The sequence below is a fragment of the Triticum aestivum genome, chromosome 1A, assembly GCF_018294505.1.
Source record: "Triticum aestivum cultivar Chinese Spring chromosome 1A, IWGSC CS RefSeq v2.1, whole genome shotgun sequence".
Lineage (NCBI taxonomy): Eukaryota > Viridiplantae > Streptophyta > Magnoliopsida > Poales > Poaceae > Triticum > Triticum aestivum.
The window spans coordinates 358,560,973-358,581,906 of record NC_057794.1 but is presented as its reverse complement, the minus strand read 5'-3'; the positions used below and the strand labels follow the sequence as shown (position 1 = coordinate 358,581,906).

The 20,934-nt window shown below is 45.2% G+C and overlaps 2 protein-coding genes across 4 annotated transcripts; one reads left to right on the top strand and one right to left on the bottom strand.

Annotated features, from left to right (window-relative positions):
* The first annotated feature begins 378 nt into the window (after positions 1-378).
* LOC123050994 (uncharacterized) lies at positions 379-12,666 on the top strand. 2 transcript variants are annotated; one of them, XM_044473732.1, is made up of 23 exons: positions 379-962; positions 1,069-1,119; positions 1,218-1,318; positions 1,471-1,561; positions 2,832-2,966; positions 3,059-3,325; positions 3,423-3,501; positions 3,940-4,034; positions 4,117-4,200; positions 4,288-4,362; positions 4,440-4,487; positions 5,054-5,149; positions 5,234-5,463; positions 6,048-9,436; positions 9,555-9,625; positions 9,745-9,825; positions 10,327-10,398; positions 10,477-10,570; positions 10,660-10,723; positions 11,258-11,386; positions 11,524-11,641; positions 11,821-11,897; positions 11,979-12,666. In XM_044473732.1, exons 1-23 carry the CDS (start codon positions 426-428, stop codon positions 12,337-12,339), a joined length of 6,345 nt encoding a protein of 2,114 aa, XP_044329667.1. In that variant the 5' UTR covers positions 379-425; the 3' UTR covers positions 12,340-12,666. The 2 variants fall into 2 exon arrangements, with proteins under 2 accessions (XP_044329667.1, XP_044329659.1); XM_044473724.1 differs by having other exon boundaries at positions 10,477-10,582.
* Positions 12,667-12,763: 97 nt separating this feature from the next.
* Positions 12,764-15,639, bottom strand: LOC123051008 (probable methyltransferase PMT21). Of its 2 annotated transcripts, none has more exons than XM_044473749.1 (4): positions 15,305-15,639; positions 13,601-15,159; positions 13,426-13,503; positions 12,764-13,348 (listed from the first exon to the last, which is right to left on the bottom strand). In XM_044473749.1, the coding sequence occupies exons 2-4, from the start codon at positions 15,130-15,132 to the stop codon at positions 13,132-13,134; spliced, it is 1,827 nt and encodes a 608-aa protein (XP_044329684.1). In that variant the 5' UTR covers positions 15,133-15,159; positions 15,305-15,639; the 3' UTR covers positions 12,764-13,131. The 2 variants fall into 2 exon arrangements, with proteins under 2 accessions (XP_044329684.1, XP_044329675.1); XM_044473740.1 differs by having other exon boundaries at positions 13,601-15,141.
* Positions 15,640-20,934: the final 5,295 nt, after the last annotated feature.

The following is a 20,934-nucleotide window of genomic DNA, read 5'->3' as shown; positions in this document are numbered from 1 at the left end:
TGTCGCGCGGCCGCCACATATCCTCTATCCGGCCTCACTGCTCTGGACTTACGGGCCCAACACTATTTAACGGAAAATAGGAAAAACAATTATATGAGTTTTTTTTACGGGAATTGAGAAAAATAGGCGTTAGACAACTTCCCCTAAATTATATGGTCGTCCGGTGAGACGATTTTTACTGAAAGTATTTTACAGTAGCTATTGGAGTTCTTTTTTCGAGAATTAAAGTAGAGCTATTGGAGTTGTTCTAAACAATGTCACGCAAGTTTTGGTAGCGCTTAATGGGCCGTCAAAGGCCCGATCGATCTCGGGCTCTTGGCCCAGCGAATACCCCCATCCCGTCGTCTTCAACCTCCCCCCTTGGTGTGTGTTGCTACAGAGTAGAGTAGCCAATCGCGGCCACGGACAGGGAACTAGGGGAAGCTATGGAGGCGGCGCCGGAGAGGGAGAGGGAGGGCAGGGGGGAGGAGTGGAGCGACGGCGGCGTGGCTCTGGGTTTCCGGGTAAAGGCGTGTTCCCGCGAGTCGTCGGGGCAGAAGGCCGCCAACGTGCTGGAGCCCGACCTCCGCTCCCACTGGTCCACCGCCACCAACACCAAGGAGTGGATCTTCCTCGAGCTCAACGAGCCGTGCCTCGTCTCCCACATCCGCATCTACAACAAGTCCGTCCTCGAATGGGAGGTCACCGGCGGGCTGCGGTACAAGCCCGAGGCCTTCGTCAAGGTTCGCCCGCGCGGCGAAGCTCCCAAGCGCGACATGGTGTACCCGGCCAACCACACCCCGTGCCGCTACGTCCGCATCTCTTGTCTGCGCGGAAGCCCCATTGCCATCTACTTCATCCAGCTCACCGGAATCCCTGTACCTGGCCTGGAACCTGAATTCCAACCTCTTGTCAACCACTTGTTACCACAAATATCCTCTTCGCAGAAACAATCTCATTCTTCGCACAATATGCATCTCCAGGTAGCTCTGCCATATATATGTGTGTTCTACTTGCTCTATTTCTCATGTTTGTCTTGCTAACGTATCTCCATCCTGATGAATGAATTGTGTTGCAAATTAAATCTAGTTACTCAAAGACATTGCAAGCAGGCTACCACCGTTTCTGCCACAGATTGAGGTAAAATTAGTCTTGCTCCTAGGCTATAAGCTAGTAGTTTTGCTGTTTCCCCCATGTGTCCCCTTTAACCGGCTGGCTGGCTGCTCATCACACTGCAGGCTGACCTTAATAGCATCACAGACACCCCAGAGAGCAGTGTTCGGTTTTTGGCTCTGCTTGCTGGCCCATTTTATCCAATCCTCAACCTTATAAACGAAAGGTGTGGCCCATTTCTCATACATGCTTACTTGCCAGTCTTCATCTCTAGTTTGCATACATTATGTGCATGTGCACTACTGTTCACGCCCTCGTGCGTGCACCCACCTGTGTGCGAGCAATGCCATCTGATTGACACATCCCCCAAATTTACAGGGACGCTACAAAAACGTCGATTTCTTCCGCTGATTCAGATACCCTAAAGACTAGCCTGGCTTCTATTCCAACTGTTTCCTCAAACTTCGAGGCAAGTAAATATTCTTTCCGCATACTTCTGTTTATCCTTTTATATAATTTTGGCTATGTGCTATCGTTGTGTGCTACAGTAAGAACTAGGAATACTGAAAGCTTAATTACATGGTACTACACCTCCACTCTATGTCATACATAGATTCCCAGTTATGTAAAATGTGTATAGGAACAAGTCATTTATCTTCTGCACATCTCTTTCTGAATGAATAATAACTATCCATAGCACTGAGTGCTGACTAACTAACTGTATACACCCCCCTCTGCGAGTTCTGAAAAGACCACCTGAGATTGGAGCTAACCTTGACTGATAGGAACTAGAGAATATTTGCAGGAGTATTTATTTAACGTAGTTGAGGTAGATGGTTTTATGGTTGCATTCTGGCAACTGCTAAACTATATCATGAGATATAACTATGTCTCGTCAGCAACTTCTAGTTCAATTCACAAAAAGGCTGTTGGAGTTATGTAGGAGTGAGTTAGGTTGATGTTATCCAGGATCTTCCATTAATTTATGTCATCACATTGCACAAACTCCTTGTTGGCCATGCCCCTGTAGTGAAACACTGAGCACTGACATCTGCCAGTTTGTTGGTTGCTTGCAAATGCACGAGAACACGAATATTTCTCGCTGGTTTATGACCGGAACTGCTAAACAGCCAGCCTATTCTGTGTGACTGCCAATTTATGTGTAGAAAAAGGAACTGAGTGATTTCTGGCCGTATCTGTTTTCCTGATGGTTTAAAGTATTTAAAACGGAAGTCATATTCAATTGTCCTTTGTTCGAACATGTGGTCTTATTTAGGGCTAGCAAGCTAGTACCATTTTACATCTGGACTATGTGTCTGTGGTCCTATTGTCTGTGCTCTGCCATTCAGCTTAACACCAAGGACCTATTTTCTGGTAATCCTTCCAATTAAAACTACAATAGTAGAAGACCTATTCCTCTGCAACAATTGATATAGAGTTTGATAATATGAAAATTAAAAGATGGTAACTTATTTTAGCGCTCCGTCCTGTTATTAAAACTACCAGTTCATGACTTGTATTTTACAAAATCTTTTTCAATTATTATGCATGATACTCATCTCTGTGCCCTTCAAAGGAATTTGTCACCTACAAATAAGGGAAGTTAAGGTGGTTAAGAAGTAAATGATTAGCAACCACATTCAAGTCGGATGTATCTCCCTTGGGGAGCATAGAAACATACAGCGCATATGCACTCGTTTTGGTCGATTTTATGTTCTGAATTCTTTATTTTTGTACAGGCACAACCTAGGAGAGCACGGAGTCCATCTTCTGTTCAGCCTGCTTCATGTATGCTGGCATTTCGATCTGAAACAGCTATACTACTCTTAAGGAAAGCACACAAAGACAAAACTCTCTCAATTGTTTGCCATCGAGTATGTTCTTTGACCATATTTTTTTGTCTTCTTTGGTCATGTACTTTTTCCTCTCGGAGTATTTTCTGAACATTTGCCTCTCTTGAACTAAGGCATCAAGGGTGCTCCAAAAACTTTTGGAGCCTGAGCCATTCGTTGACGAGCCAATACCTAATGGCGGCAAGCTTTCGAGTGAAGTCTCTGATGAAATTCCTAAAAGTGATGCTTCCAGCCTAGTGCCTTATACAAACTACTCTAGTTTGTTTGGAGAAGAATTTAGTTTATCGGAAAATCACTTTGATGGCTCTTTTCTAAATATTTTGGATGTTGCTGCTGTTGAAGAAGGCATTCTTCATGTACTGTATGCAGCTGCATCACAGGTTATCTTTGTCATATTGTGTTATTCTTATACCGTCCAATTTCCATGTTACCTTTTGTTCTAAAAGGCTGGTTTTATTTTCTTGATTGTGCTTGCAGCCTCAACTAGGTTGCAAGCTTGCTGAAACTACTTCAGACATGTGGTCTGTCTTACCGCTTGTTCAAGCACTTCTTCCAGGTATTGACTGGGAGATGACCTTACATACTTAATGCTTTTTAGCTTCTCTTAATACTCTTAAATGAGAATTAGCAGAAGTATGATTGAGTAACAACTTTGGCTACCAAACAATCTACACCTTCCCGCATGTTAATATCCCATAGTAAAAAGATGCAAAGCCTACATGGCCATTGGCTAGCGCATTTGGTGCGACACCCGTGCCTTGTGGCTAAAGACTATGGATTGAGTCCAATCAAATGTTAGTTTGTTTGCATTTTCCAGGATTTATCCTATGGATTCTTGGTTACTGATGTCCTTAGGTTTAAATATAAACCAACTGCACCCCTTCTAAAAGTAAAAAAAAATGGGGGCAGATCTACCTTCAAGGGTGTCAGTATACGGCATGTATGCCTTTGTAGAATCTGATAATATGATGTTGCTCTTGTGTGTTTTTCATAGCACTTCGTCCTCCATTTAGTGCTGGCCCTACCGAACAGATTGATGATTGTTTTAGCCAATGGAACCATCCAGATGTTCACAATGCTCTTTCCCAGGTACCTCGATTTATATGATCTGTTATCTTCTTCATGCATTAGTGGCATCACTTACCATTTCTCAAGGTATTTGTGGCTGCAGATTGTGTCAATATCGGTATCATCAGTTTTTCATCCTCTTCTCAGAGGCTGTGCTGGTTATCTTTCATCATACCTGCCATCACATGTTCGTTCTGCAACTCTGAACTCTCTATTGTAGAAGTATTTATTTTCTTCAGTAGATTGTTGACATGTTTCTTATGTTCACTACTAGGCAAAAGCAGCATGTGTTTTGCTTGATTTGTGCAGGGCGCCACTATCACCTTGGGTGCCCATGATTGCAGCAAAGGTCTCTTTATGATTTTGTCCACAGTTATGGATTTTATAATCTGTTCCTATTTATGACATTATATACTCATGAAATAGGTAGATCTTGCAGTTGAACTTCTGGAGGATCTCCTGGGTGTTATCCAGGTATGTGTGTGTTGGAAACCTAGTCTACATGAGCAATGCTGGGAATCTAGAAAATTATCTTTTAGTGATGTAATCTGGCATATTTTGTATCCTTTCTTTAGGGCCTACCTTTTGTGCCTATACATAACAAATAAACAAAATAATGCTTTTAAGTTTTATCTCCTTTTGGGTATTACTTTTGAAGGGGCATACTGTTGTTTTGAGCTAGTATGTCTTGCTGTGCTGTATTTAAGATGAAACACCCAGTTGTTCGAGCAGAGTTTGTAGTGTTACACTTCCAGTCTCGTTCATGACTATGATACTTTACTTTTGCATCATCCTGAATCAGCATAATGTTTGGTTTTGTTAAATTGCTTACTGTTTTCCATATGCACGTGACAGTCAGACGATTTGATTTATGTGTGACGTTGGTCAGGGAGTTTGTAGTGTTAGTTTCCATCATGATTATGATACTTTACTTTTGCATCATCCTGAATCAGCATAATGTTTGGTTTTGTTAAATTGCTTACTGTTTTCCATATGCACGTGGCAATCAGACGATTTGATTTATGTGTGACGTTGGTCAGGGAGTTGGGCAATCTCTTTCCCGTTCTCGTGCGGCGCTGAAGTATATTTTATTGGCCATATCAGGGAATATGGATGATGTTCTCGCAGAATACAAAGTAATCCATCTTTCATTTCCTGTTATTTCTCAGCGATTGTTGTAATACTTCTTGAACATGCATCCTATAACTGCCTACTTTCAGGAAGTCAAGCATAAAATACTTTTTATTCTGGAGATGCTAGATCCTTTTGTTGATCATGCTATAAGTGCAATGAAAGACAGAATATCATTTGGTGGTGTGTCTGCTATGTATCTGGAGAAACAGGCAAAAGTTTGCCATATGGCCTTGAACATTATTCGTACAGCTGCAAAGAATCCTGCTGTACTCCCTTCTTTGGAACTTGAATGGCGGCGAGGTGCTGTTGCCCCAAGGTTGGTAAGCAATATGTACATGCAGGTCCAACATAAGGTTACGAGTACAGTGAGTAATAATCTATGCTGATTGATTGGAAGTAAATACTCTTATAATTATCTAATAGTTAACCCCTTGGTCACAACTTTTCATATTCCTATTTTATAGCAACAATATATATTTGGCTAATGCATAAACTTGTCGTTTACACTTAACTTACTTTGGTTTAAATGAACTGCTGCCAAGTTGCCCTTTAAACTCTTGAAGTTGTTTAAAAGAGGCAATGAACTGAATTGACACTCAAGTTGGCCAACTTAGTGTGTATGTCCCACCAACTCAGCTTGTGGCGTTGGTTGAAACAAACATTTCTTTAGCGAAAATTGAACTATTTCTTGAAGTCGGTAACTAATTTGCTCTTTCCAAAAATTGAGGGGACAAAACGAGTTATGAGTGGAAGTTGAGGGACCAATTTGTGCAACAACATTATCTTGTCAAATATTTAGATTGGGCACATGAAAATGTATTGAGCAAATTCATCATTAGGCCTATTATAAAATTGCTTTATATGCTAGTAAAATACACTAAATCTAACTTTAACTTGCAGTATACTTCTTTCTATCTTGGATCCTCATATGCCACTCCCACCTGACGTTGACCTCTGCAAAAGTTCATTGCCTGAGGTTGATCAAGCAGCTTTTGCGGTTTCAGATTGTCCAGCACCACATTCTTGCAACCCTGAAGTTGTTGACGGGCGAGACACATCTGAAATAGCTATGAGAATAGAAAGTTTTGAACAGTACAATTCTTTATTTGCTCCTGAAGAATTGAAGCAATCTGAGTTGACAAATACTCTGCGAGAAGACCATGATAAAGTACGTACAAATTTTGACCAGAACATCCCTCAGGGCAGGAAAACCAATGTAAAATTACCAGCTGGCCTTTTCCAGCTGGAAGATACTGTTGCTGATGATTACAATGATGCACGGGCTGATTATCTACAACTGCTGAACCAAGAGAACTGTGAATTAAGAGCTCTAGAATTTCGTCGCTTAGCACTGAATCTGTGCATGCAACAGGAACCAACAATTGAGGGGCATAATGCCGGAATTGATGCTTTGCTATTAGCTGCAGAATGCTATGTTAATCCATTTTTTCTCTTGGATTTACGGCTTAATTCAGAGCCTCTGGATCGAATTGAACGTACTCATTCGGAGTTGATACAACGGAATGCCTCCTTTGAGTTGAAAGATTTGCTTGTGAAAGATTTAGATCTAGCGACAGTGCACAGTTTGGAGAATAAACGGGATAGAGCTGTCCTAGATTTACTCCTGCAAGCTGCAAAATTTGACTGTGAATACCATGCAAAGATACCCGACGGTGAAGTCTATCCAAATGATGCTGAGGATGACAAGCAAGCTATAGAAATTTCACCAGAAGTTACAGACCTTGTGGATGCTGTAACTTTGGTCAGAAAGAACCAAGCTCTGCTTTGGCACTTTATTATGAAGCAATTTGGAAGGAAAGGGCATTTAGCTAATGAAATTCTTCTTGATAGCTTGTTGTTCTTGTTGCACTCAGCAACTGACCTATTTTGTCCACCAGATAATGTGATCGATATCATATTGAATTCTGCTGAAAACCTCAACCGACAGCTTGCATGTCTTTACAGCTCTGTTAATGCAGGGGATAAGAAATTGGATAATGTAAAATTACATGGTTTACAAAGACGTTGGGCACTTCTCCAGAAGCTGGTTCTGGCTTCATCTGGTAGCGACAATACTAGAGAACTTGTCAGCATTAAAAAAGATGGTTTTCGTTTTAGAAGCTTAGTTCCTCCATCAGCATGGGTGCATAAGATATCAGAATTTTCCAGGTTTTCTAGCCCACTTCCTCGATTTCTTGGATGGATGGCAGTGTCGCGTTATGCCAAGGAATATTTAAACGAGAGACTGTTTCTTGCCTCTGATTTCTCACAGCTTACAACTTTGCTGTCAATTTTCACTGACGAACTTAGTTTAATGGATGGAGTTGCAACTCAGAAGGTCAAGTCTGCTGACACTGAGCAATCTGCTTGCAACAATTACTTACTTCTTAAGAAGGAATCTATGTCGTCAGATAAACCAAGCATGAACAAACTGTTTCAGATTTTACTCCCTGAACTACATTTCTTTTTTCCAAGCATGAGCAGACTGTTTCACGCATTTGGAGAGACCATTTTGGAAGCTGTTGGTTTGCAGTTAAAATGTCTCCCCAAAAGTGCAGTACAAGATGTTCTTTGTTGGTTTTCTGAGATGTGCATGTGGCCTTACCTTGAAGGCATCAAGGAGCATCTTGTACTTGCAAACGGAGTAAGTTCTTTGAGAGGTAATATTGCTGCTAATGCCAAGGCTGTTGTTTTCTATCTACTTGAGTCGGTTGTTTCTGAGCACTTGGAGGCTATTGTTCCTGAAATGCCAAGGGTAGTGCACATTCTTGTGTCACTTTGTAGAGCTTCTTATGCTGATGTGGCCTTCCTTGACTCTGTATTGTGTCTGCTGAAGCCATTGATATCTTACTTCCTAAGGAAGGGAACTGATGATGAACAAGTGATGGGTCATATAACTGACTGCAGTGATTTTGAGTTGATTTGTTTTGAAGAACTGTTTGAAATTATCCGGTGTGGTAAACATACAAAGGATCCAACCAGTGATAAGATTCAGGTCCCATTGCTGATCTTCATTCTGGGGTCTCTGCTTCCTGATCTGTCCTTTAAGAGGAGGATTGAAATATTGGACTCCTTGCTAGTATGGGTAGACTCTATCAGTTCTGATCCACCATCACTGCTGTGTAGTTATCTTGAAGGCTTTCATACACTTATTGATGGTTGTGTAACTGTACTAGTTCAGAATATTGAATTACTTGGTATCATCATCCTTTCTGTGAGAGAACAGTCTAGGGAGGCTGCAAATTCCATAAGTGGGGATGCCATGATGCAACTTGAGAAGAATTCACAAGATAGTGCAGAGCAGCTACTAGTTAAATCCACAGACAATGCGGAAAAGTCGAAGGGGCTACCTGCTGGTTGTATCATAGAATTTTGTGATGCCCTGGAGAAGGTCATTTCACATCTTACTCTGTCAATTGAGAGTAGCTGGAAATGGCACCATCAGTTGGCCTCTAGGCTGTCTTCATTGATGGCAAAGTGTTTGCTGTATGCGAAATGCTTAAAAGCTGTTACTCAAGGAAACACAATTTCTAGTAGCACTAGGCAAGAGGTGGAGCTTGTACAAAAACACTGGGAGAGTGCTCTTGAAGGTCTTGCAGAAACCATTTTAGGAAATCAGGAAAAGCAGTGCTGGCAGGTGGCATCCTCTATGCTTGATTATATGATTAAACTACCTAATGTTCTTGCTTGGGGTAATGTTCTTAGTGCCACTTGTTCAGCAATCGAGCACTTCTGCTCTCATGCACCTAGGATATCTTGGAGACTGCAGACAGAGAAGTGGTTATCGTTATTGGTTTCGGGTGGAATTGAAGACCTCAAGAATAGTGAAACCTCGTTGATTAATCTTTTCTGTACAATGTTGAGTCACGCCGAACCAGAACAACGCTCTGTTGCATTGCAGCAACTTGGGAGGATTATTCACTTCGCGAGTACTGCTGAAGTCGGATCTGGTTCAGCAATGACGTCCCATTTGGTTACTCATACATGGAACAGAATAGCAGCATTGGCTCTCTATGACTCTTCTATGCTATTAAGGAATCATGCGATGGCTTTGCTCACTGAATATGTTCCATTTGTTGATAAAAATCATCTGCGGTCATTTCTTGCATCAAGTGACAGTATCCTGAAAGGTGTGGGGCAACTTTCATGTGTAATTGAAGAGGGATATTTGACACGAATGTCCTTACTGTTGCTTTCAAAGGCATGTCTTTATTCTTCTTCTGAAGATATTGCTTTGATTCCTGAATGTGTTTGGAGGAAATTGGAAAACATGCAAACATCACTAACTGGTAAACTAATGCTTCTCGATCACCCACATTTTTGTTATACTTGTGCCCTTATGTGGGGTTCAACCTTAACAACTGATTATTCAAGTACTTTATTTACTATTTTCTGATGTATTATTAGGAGGTTTTGGTGATGTCGAGAAAGATCTCTGTCGAGCTCTATGTCAGCTAAGAACTGAATCTGATAAAACGGTCTCTCTTTCTCTCTCTCCTTCCTTCAACCGTCTTCTATCCTAGGAATCACAGCTAGCGGATTCAATATTATTTTGTGCATGTTCTGGCTACCGACTACTGACTCTGTGTCTCTTTAGGTTGTAAAAGAACTTCTCGCAGGATCTACTACAAAACCAGTGAACACTGATTATAAGGATATCCGTGAATCAATTCTTCAGGTCATAATCTTTCTTATGATTCATTCTGAAATGCATATTTTGCATCTAGAGCATTGTTACTTCTGTTTCTGCTTTATTACTTAAGTCTATGCCATCCATCACAGTTTCAGTTCTAAACTCAACAGAGGTTCACATTGATGAGTGTGCGTGCATTTTTGTACCTAACAATATAAGTGCTTAATACTTCTTCAAATAGCAAACTTCTAGTCATTGTTGGAGGCTTGGAGCAAATTACCTTGACCTTTAGAATTCTTGACGGAAGAATTTTTTGTAATAGTATGCAATAACAACAATTACTGTTAGTTTGAAAGTTTTGGAATTCATGTTCATCTTCCAGAAAACCAAAATGCTTGCAAGCAAGACTGGAATAGGCAGCACTGGCATGCTTGTATTTTTGTTCAAATATATACTCCTGATACCCTAAGTTGCTGTGCACATAGGGTGTTAATTTCAAGCTTCAGTCCATGCTGGTAACCTGCTTTTGTGAATCCTTTTTGATAGGTGTTGTCCTCTTTGAGTTCTGTTGAGTCCTACTTTGAGTTCTTCTCAATCAGATCTGATCAGGAATGTCAGGTTAGAGATACAACCAGGGTTTCTGGCCGCCATGTTTTCAATATCTTATTCTGACACTTAAATAATTACAACACCAAGGAACTTGAAGAAGCTGAGATTGAATTGGAGCTTATTAAAAACGAGAAAGCAGTTCAGAAATTTGTCGGACGTCCCCAGGATACTGTGGCTCCAGGTGTGTTATCATGTAAGATTAGTGACTATTAAGGACTATTATTATGAATATTGTTCCCTTAATGTGCAGTAATGTAATTACATCTACAGATTACAAGGATAGTAGTGAAGTTAATAAACAGCTTCAGCAGATCCGTGAAGATATACGGTCCCTGTAAGTTGACATATCACATTTTACACCTGGTCCAAGTGTACTTTATTCCTCAAGCTCCTGACAGTTACTTTCCCTGGGCAAAACATTCTTATCACCGTGGGAAGTGTGTGGGTGCGGGTGTATTTTTTTACCATTGACAATGCAACCTTTTTTGAAGTTTAAATTTGCACTGTGAAGATTAGACTCATCATGATAATAAGTACAGCAATTTTAGTACTCTTATCTTGCTTTACAAATATTTCCAACAAAAATAATGGTTAAAGATGTACCTCAGAGACCATTAAGATTTACATGAAGCAAGTCATTGGTTTTGAGGAGTACTAAATTTCTAAATCCTATTCCTTTTCTGGGCCTTGAGAGTGATAAGTTTTAATATGAAGCTTCATAGAAAGCTTTGTCTATCCATGAATAGTATCATTTTCTTGCACCAGTTTAATTTTAATTTTGAAGCATTGATTTTTTTTTATGGATAGAATCATTGCAACTTATTGTCAGCGTTACTTGTTATGCAGCTAACATGTATTTACTTGATAGAGAACGGTCCAAGCTCAGAGAGGAAATTATAGCACGCCGACAGAAGAAATTGCTTATCAGACATACTCGTGAAAAGTACTTGGAAGAGACGAGTTGCAAGGAAATGGAGCTTATGCAAGAGCTTGATAGGTTTGGAGCTGTTGCCTTTTCATTTGATATGTCAGAGACGACATTTTTTTTCTTCTTTCGGAAAGGAGGTTCAAATCCTCGGCCTCTGCATCATCATATGTGCTTGCTCTTATTTTCTTGTTGTATTATCTTTGCAGGGAAAGAACTCTTGAGATGGAGCGTGACATCGAAAGGCAGCGACAGCTGGATCTCGAGCACGTGAAGTCTAGGGAACTGCAATATAACCTCGATATGGAAAGGGAGAAACAAACTCAGGTATATGTTGTAATTTTACCCCTTCAAATTGAAATTGCTTATTGGTATTGCGGCATGTTTTGTTTGCCATCAATCCGTGACGCATCAAGCCAAAGGGAATAGCTGCAGCTCCAGACTTAGCAAACCATTTCGTTGGTTTTTCTTGTTGCATCACATGCCGTGCTGATTGACTTGTGCAGAGAGAACTTCAGCGTGAGCTGGAGCAGGTTGAGTTGGGGCGGTCATCGAGGCGGGAGTTCTCAGCCAACCCCAGCAGGTATTGATCGATTCTACCAATTCGCCCATTCCAGGTACTACTATCTATCGCAACATCTTTGTGATTGGCAACATTGCGCAGCCGGGCGAGGGAGAGATACCGCGAAAGGGATAACGGTAGAGGCGCGCAGCAGGAGGGAAGCCGCGGCCAAGGCCATGAGGGTCAATCACCGGTCGTGATGGGCGGTGCATCAAGGCCATCGTCGTTCCCTACGATACTGCAATCTCGCGACCGTGGCAGCGATGGTGGCTACGAGGAGAACACGGAGGGAAGCAGGGATTCCGGCGGCGATACCAGCAGCATGGGAGACCCGGAGTTGGACGGGCCGGGGTCGGGCTCGAGGCACGGGACACGAGCTGGCAGCAGCAAGTCGTCAAGGCAGGTCCTGGAGCGGAGAGAGCGAGATGGTAGACGGGAAGGTAAATGGGAGCGGAAGCAATGAAGGCAAGCCACTCCACACTCATGGTGGCCACCACTCTATTCAGTAGTCATTTGGTCAGTGGTCACTACTCTAACTCTACTCAGCAGTCCTTTGGTCAATTATGCAATGCATCTCTTGCCCCAGCAACTGGCCTCTACTGTAATCAAATCGAGCGTGCTGTGCCCATTGCAAATTTTGCGTCTTGTATCATGGATTCATGGTAGCACCAGAGCCTCGGTAGCACTAGATATTTCCCCATCTTGTATCATGTACTACTTCAAAGCTGCAGTGTCAGTGTTACAAACACACGGCTGTATAACTAGAAAACAAAGAGATTGGGGTGAGGTACACATTGGCTGCACCGCACCAGGCTGACCGACAGCAACACACAACTAACTCATCGCTGCTCTGGGGCAAGGAATGACACTGCATCACTATCACTTGGTTCTCCATAAATATTTGAATAAATAATATTTATAGCCACCCCGCTTGATTGCTCGATTACAATCACAGTACCGACTAGCTATGGGACATGCATACAGTATTCGGATAACAACTTACAGGTGACTCACCAAACTTTACCTCCCCTGATCTTTCCGCAAAGAAAAAGAATCAACTGTTGTGTGATCAATAGCTAACTATTGGATCCTCCTATATGAATATGATAATATAAACTATATATATATTACTCATGTAATTTATTTTGATGACTATGAAATCCCCCTTGTTCTATCAAAGTGTCGACTATGAATCACCCTCGCCTTTCCACTGGGATCATGGTCAATTCTTGTCACTGCGGCTACTGGTTCGCAGCTATGCCTTCTTTGCCGACCAGAGCTGCTTGTGGCAGATGAGGAGCTTCTCCTTCTCATTCTCCTTGTTCTCGGTGTCGTGCCTGTCGCAGGTCCATCTCATCCCCTTGGCGATGGAGGCCACGGAGTCGAGGAAGTAGGGGTTGTCCCGGATGATAGCGTAGCCGGTCGGACGAAGGATGCGGTCCATCTCAACGAGCACAAACTTCATCTCGCATCTGCAATGCCAGATACAAACGGTCAGCAACTTTGAGATCTTCCTTGCTGAATATGTGGGCAGCAGCACATTACGTACCTGTGTGATTCTGCGGTGAAGAGGCCGTCGGCGTGCAGCAGATCGTACGTCCGTGGGTACGTGGAGAAGGCCTCGCACCTAATAAGAATCAGCAGGTTAATTCAATTCTAGCAACGGGGATGTTCTAAAATCTGACGGCGAGCAGGATGCAGTTGGAAGAAGAGGTAATGCGTACCAGTCGTGGTTGGTGCCGATGAGTCCTCTGTCGTAGACGACGCCGAGGGAGTTGGGCCCGTAGGAGGAGACGACGTTCATGACCCACACGGGGTCCTTGACGAGGCTCGCCGCGAACCCTCCGTAGACGGTGCTCATGTCCATGACGTTCCGCACCTTGTCGCTCCCCAGCGCGGGCAGCAGCGCCTTGTAGTGCTTCGTGGCCGCCTTCCACTTGCCGTCGTCGTGCTTCATGGCGCTGCCGCTGCCGCCGGGGACGACGGAGACGCGCTCCGGCGCGACGCCCAGCCTCTGGGGCCACTTGGGCAGCGCCTTGCCGCGGGACTTGGGGCTGGGCGCGGTCACGCAGGAGCGCATGGGCACGTACCACGCCGCGTCGGCGTCCACGCTGTCGTCGCACTTGGCCGGGGTGGTCACCGGCGTCAGCTTGTCGTAGCAGCCGGCGTCGAGGGACTTCTGCCACACGGCGATGTCGCCCTTCTTGTTGTACAGCCGGAAGCACATGCTGGCGAGCATCTTCTTGAGCCTGTCGAAGTCGGCCTTCTGTGCCTCCACCGTGGTGTTCCAGCCGTGCCACCGGTTCTCGTAGTTGATGGGCGGGCCGGAGAGCACCCAGAAGCCGCCCGGCCGGAGCACCCGCTGGATCTCCATGAGGTAGAGCCCGCCGAACTCCGTCCACGGGATGAGGCACCTGGAGCAGTGCGCCATGTCCATGGAGGCCGAGGGGATGGGCAGGCGCTGCGTGGAGATGATGCCGAGGATGGCCGGGATGCCGCGCTCCAGCGCGAACTGCACCTGCGCCTCGTGGTTGTCCCTGGGCGCCAGGGAGACGGTGAGGATGTTGCGGGCCAGCAGGTCGCCGCCCCAGCTGGCGACGCCGCAGCCGGTGTCGAGCGCGGTGCGCACGCTGCCGTCCTTCATGCCGGGGACCAGGTCGGCCATGAGGTCGACGTACGCGCCGACGCCGTTGGGGAACATGGTGCCGCCGCCGGGGAAGGTGAAGCGGTCGCCGTCCTTGCGGAGCCAGTGCTGGTTCGACTTCTGGCTGTTGATCCAGTCGTAGGGCACGTTGCGGTACCAGCACTGGTCCTTGCTCTTGGGCCAGCGGATGGGCGGCTTGTAGCCCCGCGGCGGCGGCACCAGGCAGACGGCGCGCTCCGGCGGCGGCGGGCAGTGCCGCTCCATGAAGCTGAGCCGGTAGTTGCCGTACCTCCTCCACCGCTTGGGGTCGGTGCAGGGGGTGTAGTCCTGGTAGTCGGCGGGGCACTCGGAGAACTCCACCTCGTCGTCGCCGTTGCCGTTCCTGGCAATGGCGAGCGCGACCGCGGAGCCCTCCTGTTTCGTGGTGGAAACGATGGGGATGATGCTGGTGGTGGTGGAGGAGAAGGTGAAGGTGCGGCCGGTGCTGTAGATGCCGCCGAGGTAGAAGGAGAAGCCGCAGAGGAGGAGCAGCATGAGCGCCACCGGCACGGCCCTCGCCCCGGCGCCGCCTCCGCCCGCCCTCTCGGGCTTGGCCTCCTTGCTGTACTTCATCGCCCTGCCCTGCGGATCGGATTGGGTCTGATTTTTTAAAGTTTGTTGCGGGCAGCGCATCAGAATCGGTAACAAACCCCGTACGAGAATACGCACGCGATTTCCGGACCTGATACGCAACCAAATTATCCCAGAGACGACGATGAACTTTTGGAACGCAAAAAAGACGTACCTTTGGGTCGAATTGGAAGTTTGGAGCCAAACGGGACAGGGGAGCAGAGGTTGCGAGGCCTTGAAGACGATCGATCGATCGGTCGGTCGATATATAGCTGCTGGCGGGGAAGGAAGGCAGATGCCTGTCGGCTGATCGGCTCTCGGCACGCCAAGGAGATTTACGTTACTACTCCATTACTGGATTAGATCTGAAGCTGAATGAATATAAAACCACAAGGATTATTACTCCTAAACAAAACGACCAGATTAAGAAACGAGAATTGGCAGGTTGATTGGGCAGGCAATTATGGGAGGTGTCTCTAGGAGTGGCCTGGCCGCCCTCTGTTTGTGTATACGCCGGACACTCGGGGAGTTTTAAAGGCCCCATTGACGACGGTTAGGCACGCGCCCACTCCCATCACCATCGTCCTCTTCTTCTTCCTCCTCAATAACAACCGAGTGCATTATTATCATGGGTTAATTGGAAACGCCCCGACTCGGCCAACCCAAAGCAAACATCAATAGTTTTACAAATAAATGATTTACTGTCATGTAGGTACATCCGGTGAAAACAAGTCACATGCTTTTTTTAGACCGACTGTTTCGTCCTGATTGCAAAGATTGGCTGATTTCCTTGCATGTTCAACGTCAACCGAACGAGTGGATCCCGGCCCCATGCACGCGCGCAGTATGGCTAAAGTGGAGCTGCACATCTACGCGCGTGAGTTTCTTTCTTTAATTCGATGTGGCCGGTCGTACATCATACTGTTGGCTAGCTTTGTCTCGGCTGTTAGCGTTGCATTACAAGATGGGTTTGGCTGATCGCATTTAATCAGTCAGCTCGGTGGAGTAGTGAGGGAGTGAGTGAGCCAGTGAGCGAGCGGTGGGCGCGCCACCACCCACGACGACTGCCTCACTCGTCCACACCAGGCCGTGGACGCGCGGTCCCTCAAAAAGAGAAAAAAAAACTGTGGACGCGGAAATTGCAATCGCATGCAAGTAAATAGTATCTGTCAGCTGTTAATCGTGTTTAATTACGCACCTGCATAGCACTACAGCAAAATAGGAGCTACTAGGATTTTGCCATCCTAGGCGATGAAGCCCCGCGCACCGGAGCGAAAGTAGCAACTGTAGTTTTGCTGCATGGGTTTTTGGCATGCACCGAATGGAAATACTGGACCGCCCGCCAGCCCGTGACCACACCAGAGATGCGTCGGTTTTGTTGTGCGGCAGCCGCGCCGCACAGTGAGTCCATCGAGCATATGTAGAAGCTAGCCAGGTACCACTCGCAGCTATAGCCCGCTCGCAAGGCCAGTGAAACCAAGCTAGATAGAGTAGCTGCTAGTAGCCGCTCACTCGCAGACAGTAGACAGAGTATCACTGGATCGTCACGCGTAGAGACGACGATTTGGCTTAACCTGCCACTGCCAGACTGGCTGGCAACGGACCAATCAATCTGTCGGTGGCACCGATCGATCGATCGATCCCCATATGGATGCATCATCACATACGGTTCCACTGTCGCTCCTTTCTCCCTGCTCTACCTCGCTAGCTAGCCATAAATGCGGTTCGATGGAGCGATCGGCCATGCGCGCTCCGCCACCGCCACCGCCACCGCGCGACCGTGCATGTGCGCACTCACGTGCACGTACGCCGCCCTGAGATTTAGCGGAGGCTAGCGACCAAACTGAATGAATTATTTATCTCTACAGCGGCGTAATCCATTATGCAAATGCGCTATCACGGGAACCCTATCGATTACGGAGTAGATCGTGTGTGTACATGCAAGTGACATGCATGCGTGCTTTGGTGGCCTGTCGCGTTCGCTCCAGTTGGCCCGGTCGGATCATATCTCTCTCCTCGATCCAACGGCGACCGACACGAGCGCGCGAGCTGCCCTGTTACATCGTTTTTCTGTACGGGCAGTAGAATTTGTCCATCCCATGCACACCTAAGAGGTATTTACAACCGAATTTGACAAATCCGGCTTCTATACATCTGTAGACGCGCGAGAGCACTCCTGCGGATGCATCCGGACGGCCCTTTGTATTTCATGTCCAGCATCCATATATCTTAAATTCGGACTCTCGTATACTTCCTCTGGTCATTTTTACTCCGCATGCGTATTGAATTTGTATCAAGTCAAACTTTGCAAAATTTGACCAAATATATATTAAAAGATATCAACATCTACAATACCAAATATATATACTATGAAACTATATTCATAATGAATCTAAAATATTGACTTGACATTGTCAATGTTGATGCTTTTTTTATAAATATAGTTTGGTCAAAGCAGAGATACTTTGACTTTGAATAAAACTTATATGCAGACTAAAAAGGACCAATCCATGCACGTCCATCATACACGCCAATGCCATACGTAAATAACAAAGGTTGGTAGCAAAAATGCATAGTTCTTAAATAAAATTTAGTTTAAGTGCACAACTCAAACATTAGCCTTTTGGTTTTCATTGTTAGTCCACATATGTTTCACAAGATCACCGAGTAGCAGTGTGTGTCCCTGATGATCTCGAAGATTCTGATGCATCTGCAGAAGATTCATAAGCTGATTTTCATCTTGTTCTTTCAAGATTTGAACTTGTTCCCCAGATGCTTCAAAATCATTTTGTTTGGGCAACACCATCCCCCTCATCCTTGATAATTATATTGTAAAAAATAACACAACATGTCATCAGCTGCCACAAAGTTTCTCATTCCCACATCATTGTAGCTCCACGAACAATTCCCCAACGAGTTTGAAGCACTCTGAATGCCCTCTCCACATCCTTCCTAGTCGCTTCCTGCATTGTGCAAAGTGGCTTTGTTTGTTGCCGCGTGGTTACAAATGCCACCACTGAGGATAGATGCCATCTGCAAGATAGTACTCATGTTGTAGCCACGGCCATTGACAATGTATTTTCACGGCGATGATTTTACCCATTACAAAGCCTCCTGAACATAGGAGATCGTTAAACACTGGTACAACGACGTGCTATACAAACGGTTTTAACCCCTTTCCGCGATGACATTTGGAACCGTCGCCAAGTGAGCGTGGGCGATAGGGGGGTCCTTCCCACATGACCCAGAAACCGTCGGGATAGGCCCTCATGGGAAACCAAATGAGCTCGTGTGCGATCGGGCGAGGCATCGAAACCCAATCATTTTCGTAGGTATGTACATCCCACACGGTAATCCGAGAAAAACATTTTCGTAGATATGTACATCCCACACGGTGAATCCTAGAAAAAAAATTCCGTAGGTATGTATATCACAAACAGTTCTTTGTGTGGAAACATTTGTGCAAGGTGGCCTAACGCAAACAGCTCGCTGCCTGAAGCCGTGTGTGATTGTTAGTTGATCGAACACGCCTGCTTTCTACAAACCGTGCGGGTTGTTTGCCACGGTGCTGTCTGAGTAACCCTCTGCAATAGAAAACCCCAACAAGCAGGATAATTAACCTATTATTGATAATCCATGTACTAATCAAACTGATATTTCTTATAAAACACAACAAATATTTCATATCCGTATAACAACAACCGGGATTTCATAATCGAATTACATCAGATAGCTTCGACACTCAGTTACGCCATTACACAACAGCACCAAGTTTCACATGCAGCATCAAAAACCTTTGGAAAGTAGCATCATACACGGTAAATAGACAGATGAATCTCATCTGGAAAACTGCAGAAGCGGAAGGCAAATATTGAGCCTTCAGTGATGTTGAATGTCCTTGCAACTTTAGGCCAGTGGCTATGGATAATTGCCCGCCCAATCTTCGTCCTCTTCAGCAAGACTTCAATATCGTACCGTGGGTGTTGAATGAATACATTCCTCGCCTCTTGACCATGCAGGTGGTTCGAGAGGTAATCATCAGTGAACTGCTTTGAAAAGTACTGAAAACAAAGCTATGCATAAATCGCTGTTATAAATTTTGAAATGGCGCAAGGGGTAAAAACAAGGTAAAAGAGTTAGTACCATCCTATAGTGGATTGATGTCTTCTTCATTGTGCAAACAAAGATCTTGCTGTTATTCGTCGCAAGTTTCTTCATCCTAACAATCTTTCTGAGTTTCTTGACTTGACTTATATTCATGCGCATCTCATTTCCCCATATGCAAAATGGATCGAACAGTGGGTCTAAGCCTCCGACAGCAGGACCTACATGTGCAATACCAAATTGTAAGAAACCTAAATATTAGAATGATTCCTGCAACTGCACAATAATGTGCTATTAGATAAAGGACCCTACTTGAACAAACCTCGATGGTAAACTGCAGTGTCTCCCATTGTTTCCCTGCAACACACATAAGAAAAATCTTGATCAGGTTAACTGAGAGTTGCCATACTATCAGTAGAATATGTATTGAGTACAGCCAAATTCGATTGGTGTCACATGCATAACAATACAAAATTGTACCCACAACAAATGAAAATCAAATTGCAGAACTGAACCAAACAGTTAAATGGACAGCACACCAAATGAACCAAAATAGTTAACTAAGCACGACATTACAGAATAGAAACATGTACTAGAAGATAAGACAGTTAACAAAACAAAGAATGCTTGAGAACAATACTACGAAATGTAGCAATTGTTGGACCAAAGTGTTAACTGAACATTACATTTCAGAGGGCCAAACTGTTAACTGAACATCAGATTGCATATTAACATTACAGAGGACAAATCGCTAGAAGGCACTGGCGGTGGGCTCGAGAAAACAACACGGACTGTATTTTAAAGTAGACAACCGCGTGGCAGTGTTGATGGTGGCCTCGAAGATGAGGTGCTCCTCCAAGATCTGGCGGTCGACACACATGGCAGCCGTAGCGACCTCGTGCACGCGCGCGGCCGCATGCTACTGAGCTCCATGTTATACTGCGTGCAAAATGGCTGTGGGCGGCGCTTAATTGGAGGAGGGGGGTAGTGTTTTTGATGGAAGGTGTCGCGCCGTCGGTCGGGGCATGTGGGACGGGGAAGGAGGAGGATGGTGTGGGTGAGGTGTGGATTACCTGATCATATCGATGAGGCCGTGCAGCAAGAAGAAGGGTTGGCTACAAGGAGGCCGCGCAGCAAGAAGAAGGGTCGCCAGCGAGGAGGCGGCGCTGCAAGAAGAAGGGTCACCGGCGAGGAGGCGACGCTGCAAGAAGAAGGGTAGACGGCGAGGAGGCGGCGCTGCAAGAAGAAGGGTCGCCTGCGAGGAGGCTGAGCTGCCAGTAAAGTAGCAGTGAAGGTTTGAACTTGGAAAGCAAGGAGGAACAGTGAAAATGTGGCTTTTGGTGGGAGGAAGGGGGCGGGGAGATAGATATTTCCACGGTGGCAAATTTTTTTCGCTTGGTGCCACGATAAACTGGCGCACAAGTGTGGTTCAAGCGGGGGCGGTGGACTGTAGACGACGAAGCTTTCTGCGTAAGCCAGACAAGATGGTGCGCCAATATATTTTATATCGCATCCCACACGATTCTTTCTAGTAAACTGTTTATGGTATACCTGATTTTTTCATTATGTTTTGAAAGACAAAATAGTGTTACGGAGGGAAAGGATGATGTTTGAATTGCTAGAACATTTACGTACAGTGAACATGCAACTAGTACATGAGTGTCGTGTTTAAATTTAGAATTATTCCGGGTTCGTTTGGCA